The sequence below is a fragment of the Glycine max genome, chromosome 20 (assembly GCF_000004515.6).
Source record: "Glycine max cultivar Williams 82 chromosome 20, Glycine_max_v4.0, whole genome shotgun sequence".
Taxonomy (NCBI): Eukaryota; Viridiplantae; Streptophyta; class Magnoliopsida; order Fabales; family Fabaceae; genus Glycine; species Glycine max.
Genome location: NC_038256.2, coordinates 37476931 through 37500492, shown reverse-complemented (window position 1 = coordinate 37500492; position 23562 = coordinate 37476931). Strand labels below are relative to the sequence as shown.

At 29.1% G+C, this 23562-nt stretch overlaps 2 protein-coding genes across 7 annotated transcripts; one reads left to right on the top strand and one right to left on the bottom strand.

Annotated features, from left to right (window-relative positions):
- The first annotated feature begins 239 nt into the window (after positions 1-239).
- On the top strand, positions 240-3227 carry LOC100777253 (ribosomal RNA small subunit methyltransferase E). Of its 3 annotated transcripts, none has more exons than XM_006605941.3 (9): positions 240-489; positions 839-912; positions 1048-1190; positions 1306-1352; positions 1448-1556; positions 1718-1779; positions 2075-2189; positions 2422-2586; positions 2904-3227. In XM_006605941.3, the coding sequence occupies exons 1-8, from the start codon at positions 325-327 to the stop codon at positions 2571-2573; spliced, it is 867 nt and encodes a 288-aa protein (XP_006606004.3). In that variant the 5' UTR covers positions 240-324; the 3' UTR covers positions 2574-2586; positions 2904-3227. The 3 variants fall into 3 exon arrangements, with proteins under 3 accessions (XP_006606004.3, XP_040869223.1, XP_014627760.1); XM_041013289.1 differs by having other exon boundaries at positions 248-489; positions 2422-2582; XM_014772274.3 differs by having other exon boundaries at positions 248-532.
- Positions 3228-9310: 6083 nt separating this feature from the next.
- LOC100776716 (protein SOB FIVE-LIKE 5) lies at positions 9311-11110 on the bottom strand. Of its 4 annotated transcripts, none has more exons than XM_041013288.1 (4): positions 10231-11110; positions 10026-10109; positions 9883-9945; positions 9311-9789 (listed from the first exon to the last, which is right to left on the bottom strand). In XM_041013288.1, exons 1-3 carry the CDS (start codon positions 10639-10641, stop codon positions 9898-9900), a joined length of 543 nt encoding a protein of 180 aa, XP_040869222.1. In that variant the 5' UTR covers positions 10642-11110; the 3' UTR covers positions 9311-9789; positions 9883-9897. The 4 variants fall into 4 exon arrangements, with proteins under 4 accessions (XP_040869222.1, XP_040869221.1, XP_003555301.3 ...); XM_041013287.1 differs by having other exon boundaries at positions 9313-9786; positions 10231-11109; XM_003555253.5 differs by having other exon boundaries at positions 9316-9789; positions 9883-9950; positions 10231-11106.
- Between the last annotated feature and the right edge of the window lie 12452 nt (positions 11111-23562).

Genomic DNA, 23562 nt, shown 5'->3' with positions numbered 1-23562 from the left:
TTTGCATAATACAAACTACACAGTCTCATCTCTATTTCCCTCTTAGAGAATTTACATACTCCCTTGAAATTAAAACGTATAATTAGAAGGAAAAAAAATGGCGACACAAAAAAGTTCTTGTAATTTTGTGTGCAAAGAAAGCCCAAAAGTTTTTAACAGGAACTGTGGACTAGATTTTTACACGGGCCTAACCAATGGGCCATGGTGGGTTTTTCCCGCCATAAACAAAAGACCATTCTTTCTCTCCCTGAAATTGCAACGCAACCGTTTCTGACGAAGACAAGAACGATAACAAAATTGAAATCGAATTGGGTGCGAAGTGAAATGTTGCAAACCCTAGGAGGCGTAATCCCTCGCTTCGTGAGTCGCTCATGGCTCCGAAACCTGACGGTGCGTGCAATGGCATTCTCTTCCTCCTCCTCCGATTATGGAGACCAGTCACGTGGTGGCCTTCCCCGCTTCTACTCCGAAACTCTTCCTCCTTCCAAGGCACTTTCTTCCTCTTTCTTTCTGCTCCTTTCACAACTCTTTCGTAAGCATATTACTCTGCAATTCCATATGAATTCGTTCGATGTAGTTTCAATTTGGAACCAGTTTTAGTTAACAACGCCTCGTTTGTCATTATCCTTGTTGTGTTGGGTGTAAATTTTAGACAGCACTTAGCTTCATGGAGGTACTAGGGTTTAAGGAAAGTTCTTAATTCTTGTCTTGTAATGTTCATTTTAACGGCTTGCTGACATTTATTTAATTTTCATTGCGGTTACTATGCGTGCCTTTTTATTTGGTTTGGTTGAGATAGTTTTTGTTAGTTTGTTAATTTTTACCTGGGATAATGCAGGGTAGTGTTATACGCGTGCAAGGTGATGAATTCTGGCATATGACAAAAGTTTTGAGGTTAACCACCAATGATAGGTAATTCTTGTTGATCCTTGCTCGTGATTTGTGGCAATTTATCTTGTCCTTGAGTTTTGATATTTCTTTTTCCAAATTGAATAATCTTTTATAGTTTTGAAGATTTTGTTGATTATCCTAATCATGCTGTTCAAGGGTACAGCTCTTCAATGGGAAAGGAAGTCTGGTAGAAGGATGCATACAGAGCATTGATCGAACTGGACTTGATTTTGTTGCATTGAATGATTTGATATCAATCCCTCCACAAAATACACAATTGCATGTATTTGCTGGTTTTGGTAAGTTCGTGTAGTTTTCTGTCAAACTGCAACTACTTATTAACTGTTGCGTATTTTGAACACTTGATTTTCTTCCATCCAATTTTTTCACTCATTGAGAACCATACCTGTCTAGGTACTCTGAAGGGTGGCCGTGCTGACTGGCTTGTAGAGAAATGCACAGTACGTTTCAATAATATATTGAGATTTTATCTGGTTAGACTTACAGTTTCTATTTGTTATGTTTTTTTTTTCTTATTCTTGTTTAAATACAATAGGAATTTGGAGCCAATAGTGTTACTCCTCTATTGACTGAACATTCTCCGTCAATCTCAGAAAATCGGGTGGACAGATTGAAACGTGTCATTTTAGCAGCATCCAAACAAAGTAACTATATTTTTACTTGCATTTGGGGTCAAACATTTATTTTACTCCCATCAGAATTTTCTTTGGGCTATTCAGACTGAAGTAAATTTTAAAGTTGGGTCTAAATGGCAATCTATTTTGCTTTTGGTCAGTGAACATTACGTTGTTGGGTTTTTTTGCAGGTCAACGACTGCATGAAATGGTCTTGAAACATCCTATAGAGATTGATGACCTTTTGCACCTTGTGAGTTCTCCATTTCTTACTACCTAACCAGAACTTTGGGCATGAATTTCAGTTATTTGAGAAAAATTTTAATCAGGACATTGTGATAACCCCCATCTTATTAATCAGTGATATTTTGTAATTCTTGATGTCCATACTGTTGTATATGCTTACTTTCCTGGAAATTCTTCAGAGTTAAACAAGGGATTTGATCCCATTCCCAGTGTTATTAGCAATTTAATTGATATACATGGCTACATAATGACATTAATAAACTTATTATGCTGATAACTTTGGTCTATTTTCTGTCCCTTAGATTGCGCAATCAAAGCTATCTCTTGTTGCAACTGCGAAGGCAACTCCTGTTCTTAGTGCATTGGCATCGTTGGAAAAGGAAACTAGTGGCTTAATCATAATTGGACCAGAAGGAGGTTAGTATATGTTTATTGAAGTTCAATTTCACCATTTCGTTTCAGCAAATGTCTGGACATGAATGGGCATGTCAATTGATAAGATAATAAGTTGAGGTTGGCTGAGTTTAATTCTCCCTTTCTTTATCAGGGTAAAATGAAAACGTGTTACCTCATGTGATTGCAAAATAACATACCTATTTTCTGCTTAAAGTCAAACTAACGCTAGTTTATGTTGCCATGGGTTCTCCAGATTTCACTGAGAAAGAAGTGAGTATGATGATGGAAGCAGGTGCTACAGCTGTTAGTCTTGGACCTCATCGTCTTCGGGTTGAAACTGCCACGATAGCACTTTTGGCAACTGTCATGTTATGGTCTGACTCACAGCAAATTTCAGTCTGTTGATTCCTCAGTGTAGGTAGGCCAGACATGCTCAAGTTTCAGAAACAATAAATATATATTTTGTTTTACTTTACTTCTCTGTTAGATATAATTTATTATAACGGATATAAACTATAAAGAATTAAAGGTTGTGGAGATCATTACCTTTTCTAATTGAGAGTATTCACTGTGTCTATCAATTGATAAATCCAACTGTGGCAAGAGAATAATTCTAAGCTCTTTCAATGTGTCGCCTGGCATAACCAGCATGGATTCTTTATTTGCAACTTCGGGTATAACCACTGGTAGTCTTATTGCTAATACTTTGTTTGGTGTTTGGTTGTCCTGTTGAAGCTGAGAGAGTACGTGGATGACACAGAGGAGTGGGAGGACTACATAATCATTGCCCTGGATTGAGAAACAAAACCGTCTCCTGCAAGTGGGAGTGAAGCTTTGCACAGCAAGTGTGCTTTTGAATGCCTTAATTTGTGTGACTGGTGTATTTGCCATGAATATTCATATTAAGCTATTTGATACAGGGATGCCTCAGTTCCTCGGGACTATTTTTGGAGGCATTGCTGCTTGCATATTCTTGTATTTGGTTACCGTTTTTTGGTATATGGTGGACTAGCTGCCCACCAAATTGTGTTCCAAATATAAATGTAATTTGATTTGAAAGTTAGTTTTCTATGTAGGTGCTAGAAATTTTTTCACTACAAGACAACTACGGGAAGTCAGTAACAATTTCTTTCTAATATATTCCAATATATTTTCTCCCAATTTTAATAACTTTTTTGAGTTATGATTTCTATTTCAAAAGATAAAATACTGTATATTTTTAAATTTAATAATTAACATGAAGTGAACAAATTACTAGTAATCTATATACTCTTAATTCTGTTACAGTATATATCGTAAGTGTAATAATAAAAAATTATACAGAGACATTAAAATATATTTTGGTAATTACATATTTAAAGTCAATTTTGATACAAAATATTCGAATAACATTTTTTTTTAAAATTTCAATACCCTTTAAACAAAAATCATCAATTTTACAAAATTACATTGATCGAAATCAAATTCTAATGATACAAATCCAAATATCCAAATACATACATAATCTCTTAACCTTTTGTAATAATCTTGTCTAATACCAAGATTTTGGGCTTTTAGCTACAAGAATATACATGTGCATTTACTATTGGGCTGGGCTACGCGATGATAGTTGGGAGTATCATGTTTTAGCTACAAACCCTAATCCAAATTAGGATACAGTCCCTATTTACAAAATCGAATAAACTAATTACTCAAGGAATCACCCTTCAAATTGGTTGATCGTGATTCGTCTTGATAAAAAAAAATTATACATACAACCAACAATTAAGTCCTAATCAATATATTTAAAAATTCAGTTATCGACTAATTATATCAAACTTTGCTAATAAATGTAACTAGTTTTTAAAGTATTATTTTTAATTTTAACTTTAAAATGAAAAAAATTGAGTAAAATGGTCCCTTAAAAAAATCTATAAAAAAAACAAACATCAATAATCTTCAATATAGTTTTTTTGTGGCTTAACATTTTAATTTTGTGGGTCCATTAAAAAATTTAAAAAAAAAAAACCTTTATAAAAATTAGTGTGTTAAAAAAATAAGAAAATATAATAGAAAAAGCTATTATGGATCATGGTTAGTTTTCCAAAATGGGATAATGAGTCTGTCTGCTGTTTATTTATAATATTCTTAACTTATTATTATTATTATTATTATTATTATTATTATTATTATTATTATTATTATTATTATTATTATTATTATTATTATTATTATTATTATTCGTTCAACACTGAAGTTTCATAAGAAATTCAATTGTAGATAAATTTCAATTTTTTACGACGATTCGATCCTAAATAGCGGTGAGTTTAGTCAACAAGTTTTTTTTATACTATTATTCAATTACATATTATCAAATAATTAAAAATTATTGACATTTATAATAATTATTTCAAAAAATTATATATAAGATCTTTCTAATTAATTGTAATGACATTATTATATCAAAATTAAATTCAAATTTATTTCTTCTTTCCTGTATTGAAAAACGTTTTATATATTATCCCACGACAGGATGATGCATGAACCAATCTATACTAATGAGCTATCAAAAACCATTTTTTTTACAAATTATTCAGAGCTAACTTAGCTCAAAAATAAAATGAGAACTTTTTCTAGTGAAGAAAGAAATGCGTTTGCATAATGTAGTCCTAAGCAGTTATATAGTCCATGTGTCTTGTTCTGCCTCATCTCATTATCCATTCGGGATAACTCTTGGTTGTTGCTAAACAAGAGACAGATGAAAAATATCAGTTGAGTTCAATAGGGCAAAGCATATTGATGGCACTAACTGTTACAGTAAACTAGTATGCTTCTAATTTGCAAGCAGTTCCCAGAACACAAGGAAGAGTAGCAACCAAAAAAACCACACCAACCTTAAGCACCAATGTGGAACTTGGAAGAAGAGGACTTCTCTTATCCACGGTAATCGCGACCACCCAAGTACCTGAACCTGACTCTAGGACTCAGCTTCTTAAAAGCATACACATTCTCTCTTCACTTTTCTTTTGTCTTGTGTTATAACAATTAGTTGTATTGGTCTTTGCTAACATTAAGGAAAAATATTGTAATGAAATTGTTATCAGAAGAAATCATAGGAAAACAAGGAGAAAAATGACAAAGAGGTCAGCAAATCACTAGCTGAATTTCCCGCCTGTGCAGTTAAATGTTAGAGGTGAGTATAAGATGCATTAACGTTTTTTTTTAATGTGGAAGTATATGAGTCAATGAATTATTGATACTTTGTCATCTGAGGAATATTATTTTCTAGTCAACCACATTCAACATTTGTCTTTAGTGTCTGCATGAATGAGCATAAGATGTGCCCTTATGTTTTTCTAAGTAGTTTTATATCACATTGTTGAGAAGAGGTTGGAGAGTTATTACAAGCGCAACTACTAGGATTACTTTGAATTGATGGGAGAGGAAGGGAAGCTTTCAGATACAGAAAAGGGTATCCTTGATTGGCTTCAAAAAAACAAGTGAAAGGTTTTCTTAATTGTTTTACTTTTCAGTCGGTGCTCAGATGACATTGAATTTGCTTCTGTACACTGTAGCTTTACCTATGGAATTGTACATTAGAGATGTACATAGGCACCCTGTAGATTGTGATTTCCTTTGTCCTTGAAATCCTCCAAGTACAAGCATTTCAAGTGATTGAGTTAATAAATTTAATTTGACATTGGTTGGCATCACATTCTTCAATAGTATATTGTACCACAATAACTATCTTTCTCTTTTTGACATTGATTGGCATCACATTCTCCATTTGCTCCAACATTTCCAGCCTTATGTGGTTTCTTCTTTCTTTCTCTTTTAGATTTTTTTTTCTCTCTCTTGGGGTATTTGTATATGGTGACAGTTTCTTTCTTGTAAGATGGGTCACCGAAATTTGATAGATACTGAGGGCAATGGTTTGTTGCACAATAAGATAAGCATTTCACTGCATTGCCATGACTTGTTCAAAGGACATGAAAATAAAATATTATTGGCAAGTTAAGGTCTGAAAGTCATCCCTTAAAAAAAAAAATACCAAGGATCTATGTGACTGAGCTGCCGAATGATTTGGTAGTGTGGTCAAACATTACTTTTAGGTTCACCAATCACCACCTGCATTCTTTACTCACAATTGGTGATTTAAAGCCAAATTTCATTATCATTCTTAAATCTTAGCTCCCAAACCTAATAAGGTCATCTAAAAGATAAATAGTGTGAGAACTTCTATAGTAGCATTGTGGTAATTGACATTGTAACTTGCATAGTCACCAGCTCATTATGTAACTAGTGGTTTGCATATCCTGCCCATAACTTTGTATCAGTTTAATTGGAAGAGCCCATCTTATACTTTGGGAATAAAAACAACTATATGAAGCCTGTTTTAAGATTGAATTTCCTTTATCAATGGCCCTCAAAGTAGATATTTTGAGTCAAATATCTGGCAGTTTGTACCTGTATATATATGTATCTCTCATCAAGGTTTTGTTTGTATTAACATTATGAAGGATCAAATTTCATTATCAGTCACACGTAGTTATCCAATGGTACAATTTGGTTTTCTTAATCTTGCCCACGAGTTGTATCAGAGAATCCAGTATCCCACATGTGAAGTCCAAGATTGAACAGTTGAAATTAAGTAGGAGTTTCCAAAATAAAAGTCTACACTTGAAAGAAAACAAAATTCCTTTAGGATTTGAAGTGTGTGGGTTTTGACTAAAGGTGAAGGAAGAATATTGCTCTTCCATGGGCATAAAAGCCATTACATTATACCGTGTCAAGTGAAATTGCATTTTACCTTTACTGCATCAGAAAATAGAGTAGTAACTAAAGTAAACACTTTGCTTCCTACGATGTCGTGGAATTTTGCAGTGACGTAATGAGTTACTCACTGCCCGTTATACTGTTTAACACATTCATGTCCTCGATCGGGGAAATTATTAATCTTTATCCTTAATTATATGATTTATAAAAAAAATTAAGCTTTTTTTTAATTTCTAAATGTATTAATTATTTTTTTACATATTCTTGCTTAATTATTTTCTTTTTAAATATTAATAGAAAAATAATTAAATGAATATAGAAATAAGAAAAGAGTAATTTTAGAATAATATAAATAATTTACCTATTTAATGTGATTAACTACTTTTTTTTAAGAGAGATAAATTAGTTGAAAATGTTTTAGAATTAAGAACGGAAGTATATATCCTGATACTACTACCACTAGTGTGTTTGATTCATGGTTGTGAAAGAAAATTAATTATTTTCCACATGAAAGGAACCACAACTCTTTTGTAACTTGGAGATTTTCATGATGTAAAATTGATTTTTGTGGAGCCATTACGGAACCAATGGCAATAATACACTAATGTTTTTAATTTTATTAATTTTTTAAAATTAAAAAACTCAATTATATGTCACTTTAAGAATTGGTCATAATCATGTAGTTTCGAAGGATATATATACAATAATTGCTCCTGTCCTTGGCATAGAGCTTGCAACCCGCATGAGTGCAGAAGTTGTCCCAAGAGATAGAAACATCAAACATCCATACTAAATTGGCAATGGCCACAAAAATATAAAGATGAGACAATAAACTTGTTGGAAGCAACAAAGCACCTTCCCTACTCTCTTATAACCTGGTTTGATTTGGGCGGTGGTTGGAAGAGCAGAAGTGTTTCTCACACACCCTTTTACATTCTTATCCATTTAGATTTCAGATGGAATGCACCTGGGCTCATCATTTTTATATTATTTTCTCTCACTATAAGTTTGTTTGTTTGATTCATCTGCAAGTTAACCTTTTTAATTATTTTAGTACTTTTTAGTTGCCAAGATTCCCATTGCCTAACTTCAAAATTATATAGGCAAATTCTAAGATCACATCTTACTTTTATACCATATGAGTCGAAAGAAAAAAGATAAAGAGAAAAAAATGAATGTGATAAGAAATGATGAGATAGATAGGAAGATAAAAGAAATAGAAATGAGAGAAACGAAAAGTTTTTAGATCACTATATTACGGATAGTATAAAGTATCCATTTTGTCTATAATTAATCTGTCGAAAAATTTGATTGAGTACAAATATAATAACTCAATTATACGAGAGAGCATGTGGGCTGAGATTATGATTTTTGTCATCCTAAATTCTCAATAGGCATCTTTTTCTTTAGCTTTTTCAACCTATCTGGACTCGTGCAAGATTATTTTTCTTTATTTTAACAGGATCTGACTAGGAATAAGTAAAGGAATAAAAAAAATCAAAGGCAGGATTGTGGATGACATCAAATCCTATGACAGCTTCCAAGCAGACAGAGTTGGAGAGAACAAACCCACAAAAACGAACATTACATATTCATATTTTAAAAAAGGGGATCCTTCCAAAAGAGATAAAGTTGACAAACTAAACAAAATGGGGCATGTTTCTTTGGGTCAGGAAGATTACACAGGCAGGATCTCCAGTGCTTAAAAGAGATTTTAAAAGAGATGCATATCAAATATTCCAACATCAACTTTGACATTTCCTCCTCATCTTAGTACAAGGTCCTCATTGCCCATCCCTCATAACACTACTTACCATCTTTCTCCTTTCTGGAAGTGGGTTAATAAGCCTTAATTCTGAAAGCACTTGAACCAAGAAAAATAATGGACCCTTGTCTTGTCTTGACTCCCCCTAACACTCTTAAAGGCACTGTCCCTTTTAACGATTAAAACCTTTTTCTTCCCCTTAATTTATTGTATCATGGCTACTAGAACTAATAATATAAAGATTCTACATAATCAATTGTAAATGATCAAAGTGATCCTACCTAACTTAGAAAAGAATCACGTAACACCTTTATCTGAATTATCTGTCAAACGAGCTTTGATATATTAAGTCGGCAGCAATTATTTTTTATTTTGGCTTTACTACTTACCCAATAAATTATCCCATTGGATTATCAAGCGCATATCTTAGTTTATTCCTGACTTCTTTCTTGATTAAATATTTTTTTTCATGTAAATTTGTTATTAAAATAAACGTGTTTACTATTGAATTTAAAAGAATTAAGATTTTGTATTTTAAATTAAATTAAAGATTAGAGTACTCTTCCTTCACCTTAAATTGAATGTAGACACATGTACAAGATCTGCTCTTAGCATGTTACTCAACTTGGAAGCTCTTAAAGTGGAAAAGTTGTATTTATTAAAGTGCTAATTTTATACAGCCAACGAAAAATAAGGCTAGGTTAATTATAGTATTTCATTTTAAAAGCGATGGAGTAGCAATTAAATATTATTTCAATTTTAAAGAGATTGAATGTTAGTACTGCATTTATATTGAGAGTGAGGCTTCATGGAAAACAAGAGGAGAGCATGCTTACACATACACAGAGCCTGCCTAACTGATCTACTACCTTGTAATCATCATTCATTGACAAGAAAATTAAAAATTTCTACAGCAAAAAATATAATAAAAAATCTAACTTGCCTTTTCAGGTTGTTTCCCACTACATTAACAAGAGAAATGAAGAGAAAGGTACAGGGTTCCTTTCAATACTAAATTCCTTCAACGCCATGATTCTCCATCCTTAGCAAAAACTGATATATCTTCACCTTATCCCCATCCCTTTCCCTCCATACCATCTGCTAAACAAAGAATGCAAATAAATAAATATGATCACAATCACAACCAAAAATTAGAATTCTGTTTTCTTCCCCTACACATAAGAAGAAACTTACTTGTTGCCTTGAAGCTCATTTCCTGATTGTAAGAAACCAAAGTGTTCTCCTTGGAATGATGGTCTTCCCTGCCAGAATACAAAATGGTTCTAACTATTTGCCTCTTCTAAAGAAGTGTTAAATAAGAGAATGAATCAAAGTACCTCAAAATAAGTTGCAGAAAAACCTTGTGAATAATCTAGCATACTCCCTATGGAAGTTTGTTGGTTGGCCTCATTAACACTGTTCTGAAAATTTGTCAAAAAATAAACATAGAGTAACAAACACAATGCAAGCAAGCAAGCAGACCATCATATATGGTAAAATAGTACTAAAAATAATGAAATAGCATGCAAGCCTCAAACTTACAGTGGAAAAGTCAACGACAGGAGAGCTAGCAGTGTCATGAAGAAAAGAAGGCAGATGCTGCTGATCTTGAAGGTGTTGTTGATTTTCTTTAACTTTCTGCTTCTTTGCACCACTCTTGGCCAGCTTCACTGCCTTGTTGGAAGCTGAATAAAAGCAACCATTGACTTCTTCATTGAAGTAAGCCTCATCATAATCTGGGAAATGTGGAGGTCCAGAAGAAGCATCAGATACCATGGACAAGTCCTCCTCCTCACCTTTGAATCTTTTGTCTTTGTGTTCCTCCTCATAAAACCCCTCAGTTCCACCTCTATGTGAAGCAGCAGCATTCTGGTTAAGGAAAGAATTCTCCAGGTATAGAGTCCAACCAGACTCACACCCACTACTGCATATTTCGGAACTAAATGTATTCATCTTCCTTTCTTTTTTTTTTCTTCTTCTATATTTTGTAGTATATAAGAAACTATAGGCGACTCCAATTTATGATGAAAGAGTGGTAAAAGGATGAAAAGAAGGGAACAAATTGTGAAACTCAAAACACACCCTTTTAAGTTTTAACGGTATGGCTTAATGACAATGTGGTTTTGGTTTTGGTTTTGGGGTGCAATGTCCACACACCAATGACCAAACCAAGTTGTATAGAAATAATAACAAGAGTGGATAGGAGGTGGAAAAGACCAAAAGAGAATCAAACTCAAATCCTAGACTAGTTTTGTCCTCACTCACTCTCCCTTTCTATGCCAATGAGTAAGTGCCAGTTGTGTGGATTATAGGGAGAGAGAGAAAGCCACACCCCCTTCACATGCTAGACAGCGAAGCACTGTGTACCCTTTTAACAAAACAGGATGCACGTCTATTTCCTCTGTATAGGAGTACTATGCAATGCATCTCTTTCTTTCTCTGTCTATGACCACTGTTATAATATCCCAATTTAGAGGAAGAATTCAAATATTATATATATAAATATATATATATATATATATATATTGGTTTTTTTTATTGGTTAGTAAAGGATGCTGCTTCATTTTAGGAGTATAAGTGATTCTCCTAGAATTTGGATTTTATTCAGCATTCATAAACATGATTCATAGGTCGAACGCAAAAAAGAAGTATGCTGTTCTGAACATAGACAGTACAGTACTAGATTGTATTTGGTATATATCCTAGTGCCCATATTTTCCTTTTATGTGTCCATTTGGTGTGGTGAGTTTAAATTTCAAGGTTTCAAACTTGCAATTGTACACTTTAAAAACAATGGATCAAAGCAAATAGAATTGTATTACCATTATTTTATGCAGATTGCATGTTGAAATGACCTAGTAGTCTTTGTTTCTTAACTTTCTATATATTTTATATGTTTTATTATTATTTTAATTAAAACATTCATCTTTATAGTGCAGGTTAGTAAAGTGAAAGTTTTAATTCTAACTTGAGAATATCATTAAAAACACTTAAAATATTATGCTTCAATCTTCTTTTCTTTTCCTTTCTTTTATATCCCAAAACCTCATCCTAGAGAAAAAAATATCACCAACTATCACTCATTTTTTCTCTCACTCACTCGAGCTTTACCAGTATTCTTTAATTTTTATCCATGCACGAAAAAAAATAAAAATAAAAATAATCTTAATCTTAATCTTTTACATTTTAACTTTTATACCTTGTTTGTATTTTTATTATTTCTTCTTTTTCAACCACATTATCTATTACATTTATTATTTATTTCCCTTTCTTATCTTTCTTTTTTATGTTTATATACACAACTTTCGTGGGTTATGAAATGATCTTTTTAGAAATATAAAAGTAAAATTATATTTTTAATTAATTAAGATCATTTTTATTGATTCCTTTTGTTTTGAGATGATATTTTTAATATATATCATAATAAATAAATTAAAACATATAAATATTTATAACATTAAATATAATTCAAATTATTTAATATTTAATTAATACAACTGAAAAGGTAAATTAGCTTTTAGCATAACTGCATCAGTAGAGAGACTGTAAAAATCTTTTGGGGCATAGGGCAGTTGACTAGGAATTTATGTATCCACATGCAATCACATTCACAATCCTTCCTTCTCTCCTTTTTAAGAATTTACACGGCCAGGATTTGCATAGGCATGTGAGCACGTGTGCATGGAAAGTACTGCTACTATGTATTCAGAAGGAGAAGCTTAAAGTGATAACTACTATTATTAAAAAAAATAGATTGATTATTATAAAATATTTAGACATTTTTAATAAATTATGAAGTTCTTGATTTTTTTTAGCTTTTTAAAATAGCTTGATACTTTTAATTGAATTGATACTTTTATATTTTGAAACATTCAAATCCGTGTGCTTTGTAGTATATTGGTATATAATTACATATATGTGAAGTTACAATTACATATATGTCTGCACGTGCACATGCACTTCTATCTATATCCCACCTGTATTTTTTTTTTATATAGATAGTTTTAAATGGAAAATGAAAAATTGTCAAAAAAATGGAAAATGAAAAATAAAGATTTTAAATAAAAGTAAACTTACGAAAGGACCAAATTATTATTATTTTTTTTTTTTGGTGTGGAGGACCAAATTAATTTAAGAGACCTAATTAATTAAATACTGTAAAAACTAAAATTATACATAAACCAAAAAAATACACAAAATAGAAAAATTAAAAAATGATTAATTTTAACATTAATAATGAGTAAATTAAAAACTATCGTGTGCGTTAAATTGTTAGTGAACACGTGTTAGTCAAGTAATGACCGATTTCGTTTAATAATTAATAGAAACGAAAGTCTATTTAAGTATTAATATTTCAGATTTTTAAAAATTAACCTCGTTTGAATTTGAAACTTTATGTGATAAAATTTAATAAATGTCTATCCTTTATTCCTTTTTACCTAAAAAATATTGTAATTGTTTGACGATCCATCTAGGCAACAAATGAATATTGTTCACAATATGGACAATGATTCTTAATAATACCTCTTAAAATAAAAGGTGCACGTGATGATGGTCAAATAAAAGAAGTACTACGAACGACGTACTGATTGGCTTGGAGGCCTTTTATATTGCGAAAGAAAAGATATAGAGGTAGGCTAATCTGTATTATTTAATTATTGATGGAATACAAGGTGAGGTGGATCAATTGTTATAGAATTATATTAATTTAATTAATATTTTGAGTTTAATTTTTTTTCTTATATATTTGAGTTTAAATCTTAAATATATTATAACGTTATTTGAAGATTTTATTAAATGAAGTATGTATTTTATTACATAAAATGTGCATAAAATAATAATATTTTTAACAAATAACAAAATAATTTTATCTTATACTTTAAAATTGTTAAAATAATTATATGAAATAATGAAATAAATTTCGTATATTTTATTTCATCTTATTTTAAATAATTCAAACAATAACAATCAACCATTTCTATTAATCCAAACATTGAGATAATATTCAGCATAGCATTTGACTCTTTAGGTGTAAGCAAAGTGCTTTTTTAACTTATAGAAAGTTAGATGCAAAGCAATATTTTTTTAAGCTTGTAGGTAGAAATTAATGTCCTTCAAATTAAATATTAAGAAATCATTAAAATAATATATTAATAAATTTAACTTCTTCTAATAAAGTCATTATATTATATATACATATATATCGAACAATAAGTGACATGGTTACTTATGCCTTTGTTTTTGTGTTTTCTTGCGTGCTATTGTACGTTTCTATGAATCAAGATAAGATCATGTATTACAATCAAATGGAAACTTAATTTCGAGTGGTGCGTTTGGTGCTCTACCAGTGCGCTCCATCATATGCTTAGATTTTAAGTTTGGTTATTTTATTTGTATGTACCAGCCATCAAATTAAGTTGAGCCACCCGTCAATTCATATTAAAATTTGATACGAGAAACCAAATGGTCAATGTTTGGTTAAAAATAATATTAATCAACCAAACTGAAATTGTCTGTTCCAACATGGAAAGTAGAATTAACGAAGCTTCCTAGCTAGTATTGATGAGGTTTTTATTTTTATTGTTATTTTCGGGGAGAGGGGTTGGTGATCCATACTAATTATTAAAACACTAGGAAGCAACCATTAGGAGCCTAAAGCCAAAGAAAGGGGGTCGTAAATAATGGAAGGCAATGCTAACTAGTGTGTCCCAAGAATATTGATTAATAAATTTAAAGTAATAAATATTTTTTAATCAAAATTCTTTAAGACACTTATTAGTAAGATCCATAATGTAAATATCACTAGAATTATTGCATGCAATATGCAAAGGCTACATGGCTTGTGTAGAGAGCACATGAATGGCAATAATAATGATGATGCAAATTGCAAACAAGGGGGAAAAAATTTAAAAAAACCCATGTGTAAATTATCCTTCTTGGATCACTCATTATCAGAGGGCAGTACTATAGTGCAACAAACAATCTAATAATAATAACTAAGGGTAGTATAAACATCGAACCTTCCCAAAGTGGAACTTCCCTAGCCATGGCATCATAATTGTCTTCTTACCCTTACCCTTATTTTTTTGATTTTTTTTTTTTTTCAGTAGTTATCCCTACTGCGGACAAGTCTAACTGCATCCCAGTTCAAATCCAGCTCATATTTGCCATAACTTCACAATTTCTGAGATGAGGCTTCTCAACAGCTTTGGGCCCATTAATATTTTGACCAAGTCCCCTTCGAAAGTGTCAACTTCCATTAGCTGGTAATTGGTAATGAAAGGTACTAGTACATTATTGTTATTTCTTTTGTAAAAATAAACCTATACTTTAGTGGTCACTTTGGTGTCCTTTTATAAATTTCTCAAATATTCAGTATCCCCCATATGCAGTAAATGATAAAACGATAAGGAAGAATCAAGAAAGACGTTACTCCCTTACTTGTACTCAGAATCAGCAAGCCCTGAACTGAAATCCACATTAAAAAATGTGGGCTGGAATGTGTTTGTGGCTACACTGGGACCTAATGACAGCTGGTCGATCAATGATAGAATCCATTCATGCTTTATAAATTACAATATCATCCATCCATTTCGCACACATTATTTAAAAGGGGAAATAAAGTTGGTTCAGTTAAATATTTTACTTCCTATTTTTATTTTTCAGCTCAAAGCAACACACTAATCATTTTAATTCTCTTTATTTGACCTTTGTTTATTCAAAATATATATGGAAACGATCATTTAATACGTTAAAATTAAGGTTGAATGGATGAGATAATTTTTAAATTTAATTTTGGATGAAAATAACTTTTTTTGAGATTTTATTTATCTTTTTGTTAAACTCAAAATTAATTAAAATCTTTTTGTCTCGATGAACTCAAGATAATAAATTATTTTAGATTAATATAAAATTTTATATATGTAATTTATGTGAAAAATATTTAAAATTTAATCATAAATTTTAAAAAAAATATTATTTAATTAAAATTTATAGAATGATATAATAATTGTTAAAATTACAATAATGTAATTTGATCTATATATATATATATATGTATATATATATATATATATAATAATTGTTATAATTACAGTAACGATTTGCATTGTGCTAAGTATGATTTGTAGTGTGGAAAATTTTTTTTCTCTGTTTTTTGACAGAAGTCAATTTTTTTCTTACTTTCTGGAAGATAATACATTGTTCAATTATATTAATAACATATTAAAAATCAAATTTTATTTTTATTAAAATATGAAGTTAAATAATTAAAACCTGTTGTCACCAAAAAAATAATTAAAACCTGTTATTACACGCAATATTTTTGGTGTGCTTATTGATTGTCACGCGCAATATATCACGGCAATTCTTTGTACGGCCGCTTAAGTAACTCTCATATACGCTCGTCCGTACAATTGACTGAAAGCCTCGTACCATGTAACGAGTGGAACTGATCATGGAACCAGTGGATCAACGTCAAATGTTGTTTTTATTTTTTAGGTAAACGTTAACTGTACCCTAAAATAGAAATGTTCATAGGTCTTAAGCTTATTTGTTAAATAATTTAAAATGAAAATATTTTTATTAAGAAATAAAAAATTATATTATTCATTGATTTTTTTTATGATCTTTTGTAAGTTACGTGATAAATATTTTTTTTAGTTCTCTAATCGATATTCTAAAAATATTAGTTTTATTTTTAAGTTGAAAGAAAAATATACATATTTTGTGTGTATCGTACGAAAATTAATTATTATTTCAAAAACAACAATTTTATATCAATAACATGATATAGAAAAAAATAATATATTATTAAACTTTTAAAATGATAATTCCATATGTGTTAATACTAAAAAAATTATATTTTTCCCAGGAATTAAAATATACAAAATTTAATAAATAATTTATTAGTTTTATATTTTTTTAAATATATTTAAAATTTGAGTGATAGAATAATGAAATAAAAATAATAATAAAAGCTCATAATTAGATTATAGTATTGAGTAAAAAACATTTTATCCATTTAAAATATAGTTTAGTTTTAATTTCTTATATAAATTGGACAGAATATATCTCAACTTATCATAATTTATTTTAATTTTATTTTTTATTTAATTCAATAATTATTTGTAGTAGAATTTAAACATGCAGTCAAACAACAATTGCCTTAAATATAAAAAAAAAAAAAAATTCTATAACATTTCATCTTTGGCACATTTTCTCACATGCAAACGAGAATTTGCAGTTTCTTCCAGTCATTTTTTGAATTAAGCAGAATTGGTCTTTGAATAAACATTTAATTTAAGAGGTGTTTAGTGTAAGAGAAGTATTTAGTTTTTCATAAATCTGACGAAGTTGAACATGCTTATTTTTTGTATTTGATTTATTATTTAAAAAATAACATTGTATTATTCTTCAGGAATTTTTTCATCTAGGTGCCACACGAAATTATTCTTATTGGAAGAGGTGGAATTTTTTTATTTGAACTAAAAAAATTGTTTTCTGGTATAAAAAATATCATGAAACATTATAAATTTAATATTATTTTTGGTCCATTAAGTTTTACACTTATTTTATTTTAGTATATTAAATTTTAAACACTCAATTTTAGTTTTTTTATTTTTTTAAGTTTTATTTTAATGCTTTTTTAATTTTCTGTTAATAACATTAGTTTCCCGTTAACAATGTTAGAGTCTTAAATTAAAAATAATTAATTTAATATAGTGACGGTTTTTAACTATCACTTTCTTTAAAAAAACTGACTGCATCTTTCACTCGCCGTTCTCTGTCACAGTTCTTCCACTACGAAACCGCACGATCCTCCCTTGTCCCCACTCTCTCATGTCTCTGTTACACCATTTCTTTGCAAACACGATTTGGAAAACAACAATGAGAGAAACAAAAAGGAGAGAGAAAGTCCCAAAGTGAAAAAATTAAATTACAGAGTAGCGTTGATTGAGAAAAAGTAGGAAAGAGGGTAACATATTATTGACTAATTTTTAATTATTTTTTTTTACCTATTTGCTGCTCAATCAATCTGTGTTACTATCTAATCTCGGAAATCTCAGAATGGAAATATTGCAGGAAGAGGATGATGTTGATTAAGGGGTTTGGCTGGTTGATTTAATTTGATTTTGTTAAGGTTTTTACTTTTTAGGTTAATTGATGCAAATACAGCGATGTGGGGTTGGATTTTTAAATGCTGTTTGGCTCACAAAAGATTGTTGCGGCTGAAATCCCCTACAACGTTTAAATTAATATATTTATGATAACATAATTAATTTAAAAATGGTAGCGGTTTTGAACTGCTGCTATTATGTTAAAATTAATTATTTTACAATATAAAAGTTAACATTTTAATGAAAATAAAAAATATATATTAAGATGAAAACTGTTAAAAATATAAAGGATCAAAATTGAAGTTTAAAACTTAATGTTTTATCTTCATCTTTTATATTTTTTAAAGTTTTATTTTAATATATTAAATTTTAAAATTTTCATTTAAACTCTTTATATTTTTAAAAGTTTGGTTTTGATTATTCATGCTTTTGAAATTTTTCGTTATAGTTATTTCTTCTAATTTTGTTTACAATATTAGTATTTGTTAATTTTTAAAATAATTAATTTAAAATAATAACTACTAAAATGTTGTTATCTTTAAAATGTATTCACCAAACTTATTTTTTCAACCTCTATTATCTTGTACAAATTTCATAACTACCACAATCCACCACCAACATACATCATATATTCGACTATGATAATAATTGTTAGATCTGATGTTATGATGATGATTTTGAGTGTTACTTTAATTTTTAATTGTCACTAGTTTAAATTTCAAAATTTAACACAATATTAACATTTGCTAATTAATGTAAATTAGAATAAATGATTAAAATGAAATTTTCTAAAACATAAAGATCAAAATCAAACATTTAAAATTATAAATGACTAAAATAAAACTTTTAAAACTTAACATATTAAAATAAAAAATTTGAAAACATAAAAGAACAAAATGAAAAACTTTTAAAATAATTAAAATAAAACTTTTAAAACTTAATGTAAATTAACACAATATTAACATTTTTTAATTAATGTAAATTAGAATAAATGATCAAAATGAAAATTTCAAAAACATAAAGAATCAAAATCAAACATTTAAAATCATAAATGACTAAAATAAAACTTTTAAAACTTAACATACTAAAATAAAAATTTTGAAAACATAAAAAAACAATATGAAAAACTTTTAAAATAATTAAAATAAAACTTTAAAAACTTAATGTACCAGAATCAAACAACATTAAAACATAATGAATTAAAAATGATATTTAATCTTTCAAGAACTCTATTTTTATCATGATATCAAATTCTATTTAAAAATATTTTAAGAATAATCTTATATTTTACTTGATATTAATACAATTAAATAATTTTAATTCATTTTCTTAATCATTATGAAATTAATTATTTTTATTTATATAAATTCAGAGCAGTACTATTTACATAATATTATATAAATTCAGAGGAGACCTTTCCGAATTAATTAGATCGAGATTAATTAAATTTAATCGCATAATGTTGTTTGACTTTCAATTCTGATAATCAGACCCTGGGTTCCCTGGTCATGGGCGAAGGGTTGTATTTATTATCTGTTGAAGATATGGTCTTGACTATTCCCAATTACCACGATGACAAATGCAACTTGTTCAGCTCAATGCCACTTCCTGAGAAAATTAATCTTTAGTGAATTATAATATAGGAAATAACTCAAATGTTTTTCCTGTTTCCAGCATAATTCTTTCTAGTGGTTCTAAGCAAAACATAGACAAGGAGTCCATCATTTGTTTCCTACACTCTCATTATTGTATCTTTGTATCTCTTGTTGTATTTTGAAAAATCTAATCCAAAATGAAAATTTGAATTTGAGAATGGATTTTTTTGGAATGCAATAAAAGATGTAGGATGCAATAGTAGGAGTGCAGAATGCGGTAACCGGTTATTCTTTATTCAATTCTGCTCCTACGAAGGGTCTCCTAGTAGCGTCAAGGAACAATGGGCTAGTGGGCTCTTGTTTCCTGTGCCAAAGTATTGCTTCCTACACCTTTTACATTTTGCATTAGCCAATCCAAAAGATTAAAAATAAAAAAATTCAGCAAGAAATGGGTGAAAAAATTAGACACGTATCACATAAGTCAAACATTAGTCCAATAATATTTATACAGGACCAGATGCAATAAATTAAGAATATAAAAAAAATTAACAATTAGAGAATGAGAAGTAATAACTTAGGAATATAAAAAATTAACAATTAATATATTTGAAAATAAGTATATGTTTTTTACAATTAGTACAAAAAATACTCATTTATTTTTTATATACGAGACCAGATGTAATAATGTGTCTAATTACTCATTTATTACTGGTCAGATTGTTTAAACTTAAAAAATTTTAAAATAAGTAATTTTTTAAGACAAACATATCAAAAAGTAAAAAAAAAAAACTGTTTATTTTATTTAAGTAAGTGTTTTTTTAATTAAGCAAACGTGCCTGTATTTTTCTTTTTTTGGAAACAAACGCGCGTGCGTATATCACACCAACAGTCATTATAGGGTAATATGAAGTGCGACATGTTTATACTGACAGAATGTTTTTAAAAAAAAAATACTAAGATTGATACTAATAAAAATATTCAAGAGATTAAAACTAAATTTATTCATATTTACAACTGTTGAATGCTTATTTTCCCAAATAAATCTCCGGGTGGCTCCTCATGTTGATAAATGTTTGGTCAAACAATTGATGAAAACCCCATCAAACTCTCCACCACTGTCTCTGCTAAGTCTGGCCCTGACCTAGCGAATATATGTCCAAAACTAAAACAATGTCTACACACAAAAATTAAGCACAATATTTAAGGCATAAATTGTTCTGATTGAAATATAGTACTATAACTAATCAACTAGTAATAGAAATCACGCTGCTCAGTGTCTTTTGAAATAGTTTATGACTTTATGTTATTTGTCATTGACACCACTCCTTCAATACTCGCTCTAAGCTCTATCCCCTCCGTCCTAAAATATCACAGTTTTTAGTCTTTTTTTTAAAATAAATTAATTAATGTTTTTTTATTTTTTAATGAGATATTTAAATATTTATTTTAATTATATTTTTTAATAAATAGTACTCCCTTAAAATATTTAATAATATATTTATTAAAATTAAGAGAAAAGAAGGACATTTTAGTAAAATTACTCTTTAATATATGTGTGAAAACCTTAAACATCAGCTATTTTGGGATCAAGAGAGTAGTTTTAATAAATACTTCCTCTTGATCTATGTATAAACAAAAAGGTTATTTTATATACTTAAATATAAGGAAATTTAATTAATTTTATCTTTATTTAATGATATTATTCCTAAAATATCACTCATTTAATTACAACTCTTTTCTATTCATGATGAAAGATAATTTAGAAATAATTTTATATTTTACTTAAAATTAATTAATAATTTTAACTAACTTTCTTAGTGTATAAAAATAATTAATATTCAGAAGGGGTATGGTTCTAAACTTATATGGATACAGAAAATAGAAGGACATGGTTAACGAAAATTATAGCAATGAGGGGTAGACAATTGTGAAAGGGTTACATGGAGATTGAAGAGAGTGGGTGGTGGCTATCCAAGGGTGTTAATGCTTGTTTGTCTCATGCTTCGGCTGTTTCCAATGCTGAGGTTCAACACACCTCACATTTTTCTAACTCTCAAAAAAGCCTGTGAAGCTTCTTACTACATAACTGTACACTGTTTTCTGGCCCCATTTTCCTCAGTGGACCCCTCCTCTTTCATCGACAATTCAGATTTACAAAATAAATGTTAGACCAACCAAAAAGATTTGCAAAATAAATGCTACTACCTCTATGAATTTTCACTCTTAAAAATTACTAGTATGTTATGTATCTTTCTTATATCATGGCGCCTATTTTATAAATCTTTATTTTATCCTCTGAAATTATAAGATTAATCATTTAATTGTTTTATTTATAAAATATTTACTTTAGCTTTTATTTTGCAAAAGTATGAGTTTGAAAATGTAGCATTCTCGTATTTGATACAAATTATAAAAAATTATTCTCACATATGATCCATTCCTAAGAATCTATACTACATATAGGTTATCCTCTTTTTATTCCCATATAAAAGGATGGGAACCCTATATTTCCATAAGAATGAAAGCTACTTTTAAAATAACTTCTCATTTTTCTTTATTCTAATTTATTTTTATACTTTTCTTTGTAATTAAAATAAATTTAAAAATATTTCAAGAGATGATAAGTAGTTAGCAAACATCTTATGGAAATGACAATGAATTTATAACAACTCAAATATCATGTTCAACCAATTAAGTTAAATCCAAAATTTAATAAATTAAAACATAATTCATAAAAAAAATTGGATCTAAAAATTAATAGACACCAAACCTAACTAGTTATACAATTTTTCCTTATGTATGTTTTTTCAATTTGATCGCTTGACTCATAAAAGTCACAATCAATCAATCTGTGGACTCATATGGACTCAATTGATTTTGAATATACTACTCAAAATTATTTACTACCCAACAAAATAAAATAACTATTTTATACACAATCACTCGCAATAAGCTAATTTTAAGTATGATTCTTTTTTTATAATTTTTGTTTTTAGTTCTTAATTTAAATTTTAACGGATCAAAGTTTCATAACTTTTTATTTGTTGTTACTTTTAATCTTCTTGTAACAACAATAACTCACAATTTATGAGTAATGTTAACAACACATTAATTTGTAATATAATTAAGGAATTTAGTTGGAATATTCAAGTATAATTTTGTTTTCTATTGTAAATTGTAATTTTAATCTTTTATCCATCAGTCTTGTAATTGAAATTAATTATTTATATTTATCTTGCAATTTTCTTGGTTTATATTTCAAAAAAATTACGTAAATTAAAAATATTCATGAAAAAATAATATTTGTCAATTTTACCAAATTGTATGATTCCATATTCCTCCACGTGTTATTTTTTAATTAATAATTTTTAAAAATATTTCACTATTTTTATTTTTAAAAATTTGTTGTAAAATTCAAAAGTTAACTTTACTATTGTTTTTATACAAATTTAATTTAAAGATTGTTTATATATATAAAAAAAAGTTTTTTTATAATAAAAAAAGGATATTTTCATAAATGAAAGCCCGAAGCCCCCATGTTCTTTGAAAAATGTTATCTGGAAAGTAGACATGATATTCTTTCGTGCACACGCGTTCTGCAGTGCCGGAAAATTTGCTGATCGCATGGGTCCCATTTACAGGCTGGGATGTGGAATTCAAATTGACCAACTTACACTTACACAGAAACTCCGACCCACGAAGGAAGCCCTATTACTAATACTTGTGGGCTCAACCTATAACTGATTAATTGTACGGTCTAGAACCCTAGATCACTACCCTAAACAAAACTTGCATGGACCCATTACTATCAAATTAAACTTGCCATGCCGTATATAGTATTCCCAAGAAGAACCTACTAATATTTTTGTGTAGCCCCTAAACTTTTCGATATTCTTCTTTTTGGCTTTTTCTGAAGAAGAAAAAAACTCACATTTTGTTTCTCCAACTGAATGAATTAGTACTCTTGTTGAGAATATGACTCAGTGCATGCACAGAACTCTGAGGTCCGGAGGAAACGAATATTTTCATATCAAAGTTTTACCCGACCCTGTGATTTCGAGTGAGATGCAGATTGGAAATTTGGAATTAATGTGTTAGAGGTTTAGGGTTTAGATTAAAAAACCAAATTTCTAAATCATTATTGGTTCATTATAGATTAC

Bases quoted from the DNA above. Each gene is read 5' to 3' on its own strand.
- LOC100776716 (XM_003555253.5), bottom strand. From the start codon at position 10,641: ATGAATACATTTAGTTCCGAAATATGCAGTAGTGGGTGTGAGTCTGGT. The intron at 10,110-10,230 runs GTAAGTTTGAGG...ACAAATTTTCAG, and splicing joins CTGTCGTTGACTTTTCCACT to AACAGTGTTAATGAGGCCAA. The intron at 9,951-10,025 runs GTACTTTGATTC...GTATTCTGGCAG, and splicing joins TTTCTGCAACTTATTTTGAG to GGAAGACCATCATTCCAAGG.
- LOC100777253 (XM_006605941.3), top strand. From the start codon at position 325: ATGTTGCAAACCCTAGGAGGCGTAATCCCTCGCTTCGTGAGTCGCTCA. The intron at 490-838 runs GCACTTTCTTCC...GGGATAATGCAG, and splicing joins AAACTCTTCCTCCTTCCAAG to GGTAGTGTTATACGCGTGCA. The intron at 1,353-1,447 runs GTACGTTTCAAT...TAAATACAATAG, and splicing joins GGCTTGTAGAGAAATGCACA to GAATTTGGAGCCAATAGTGT.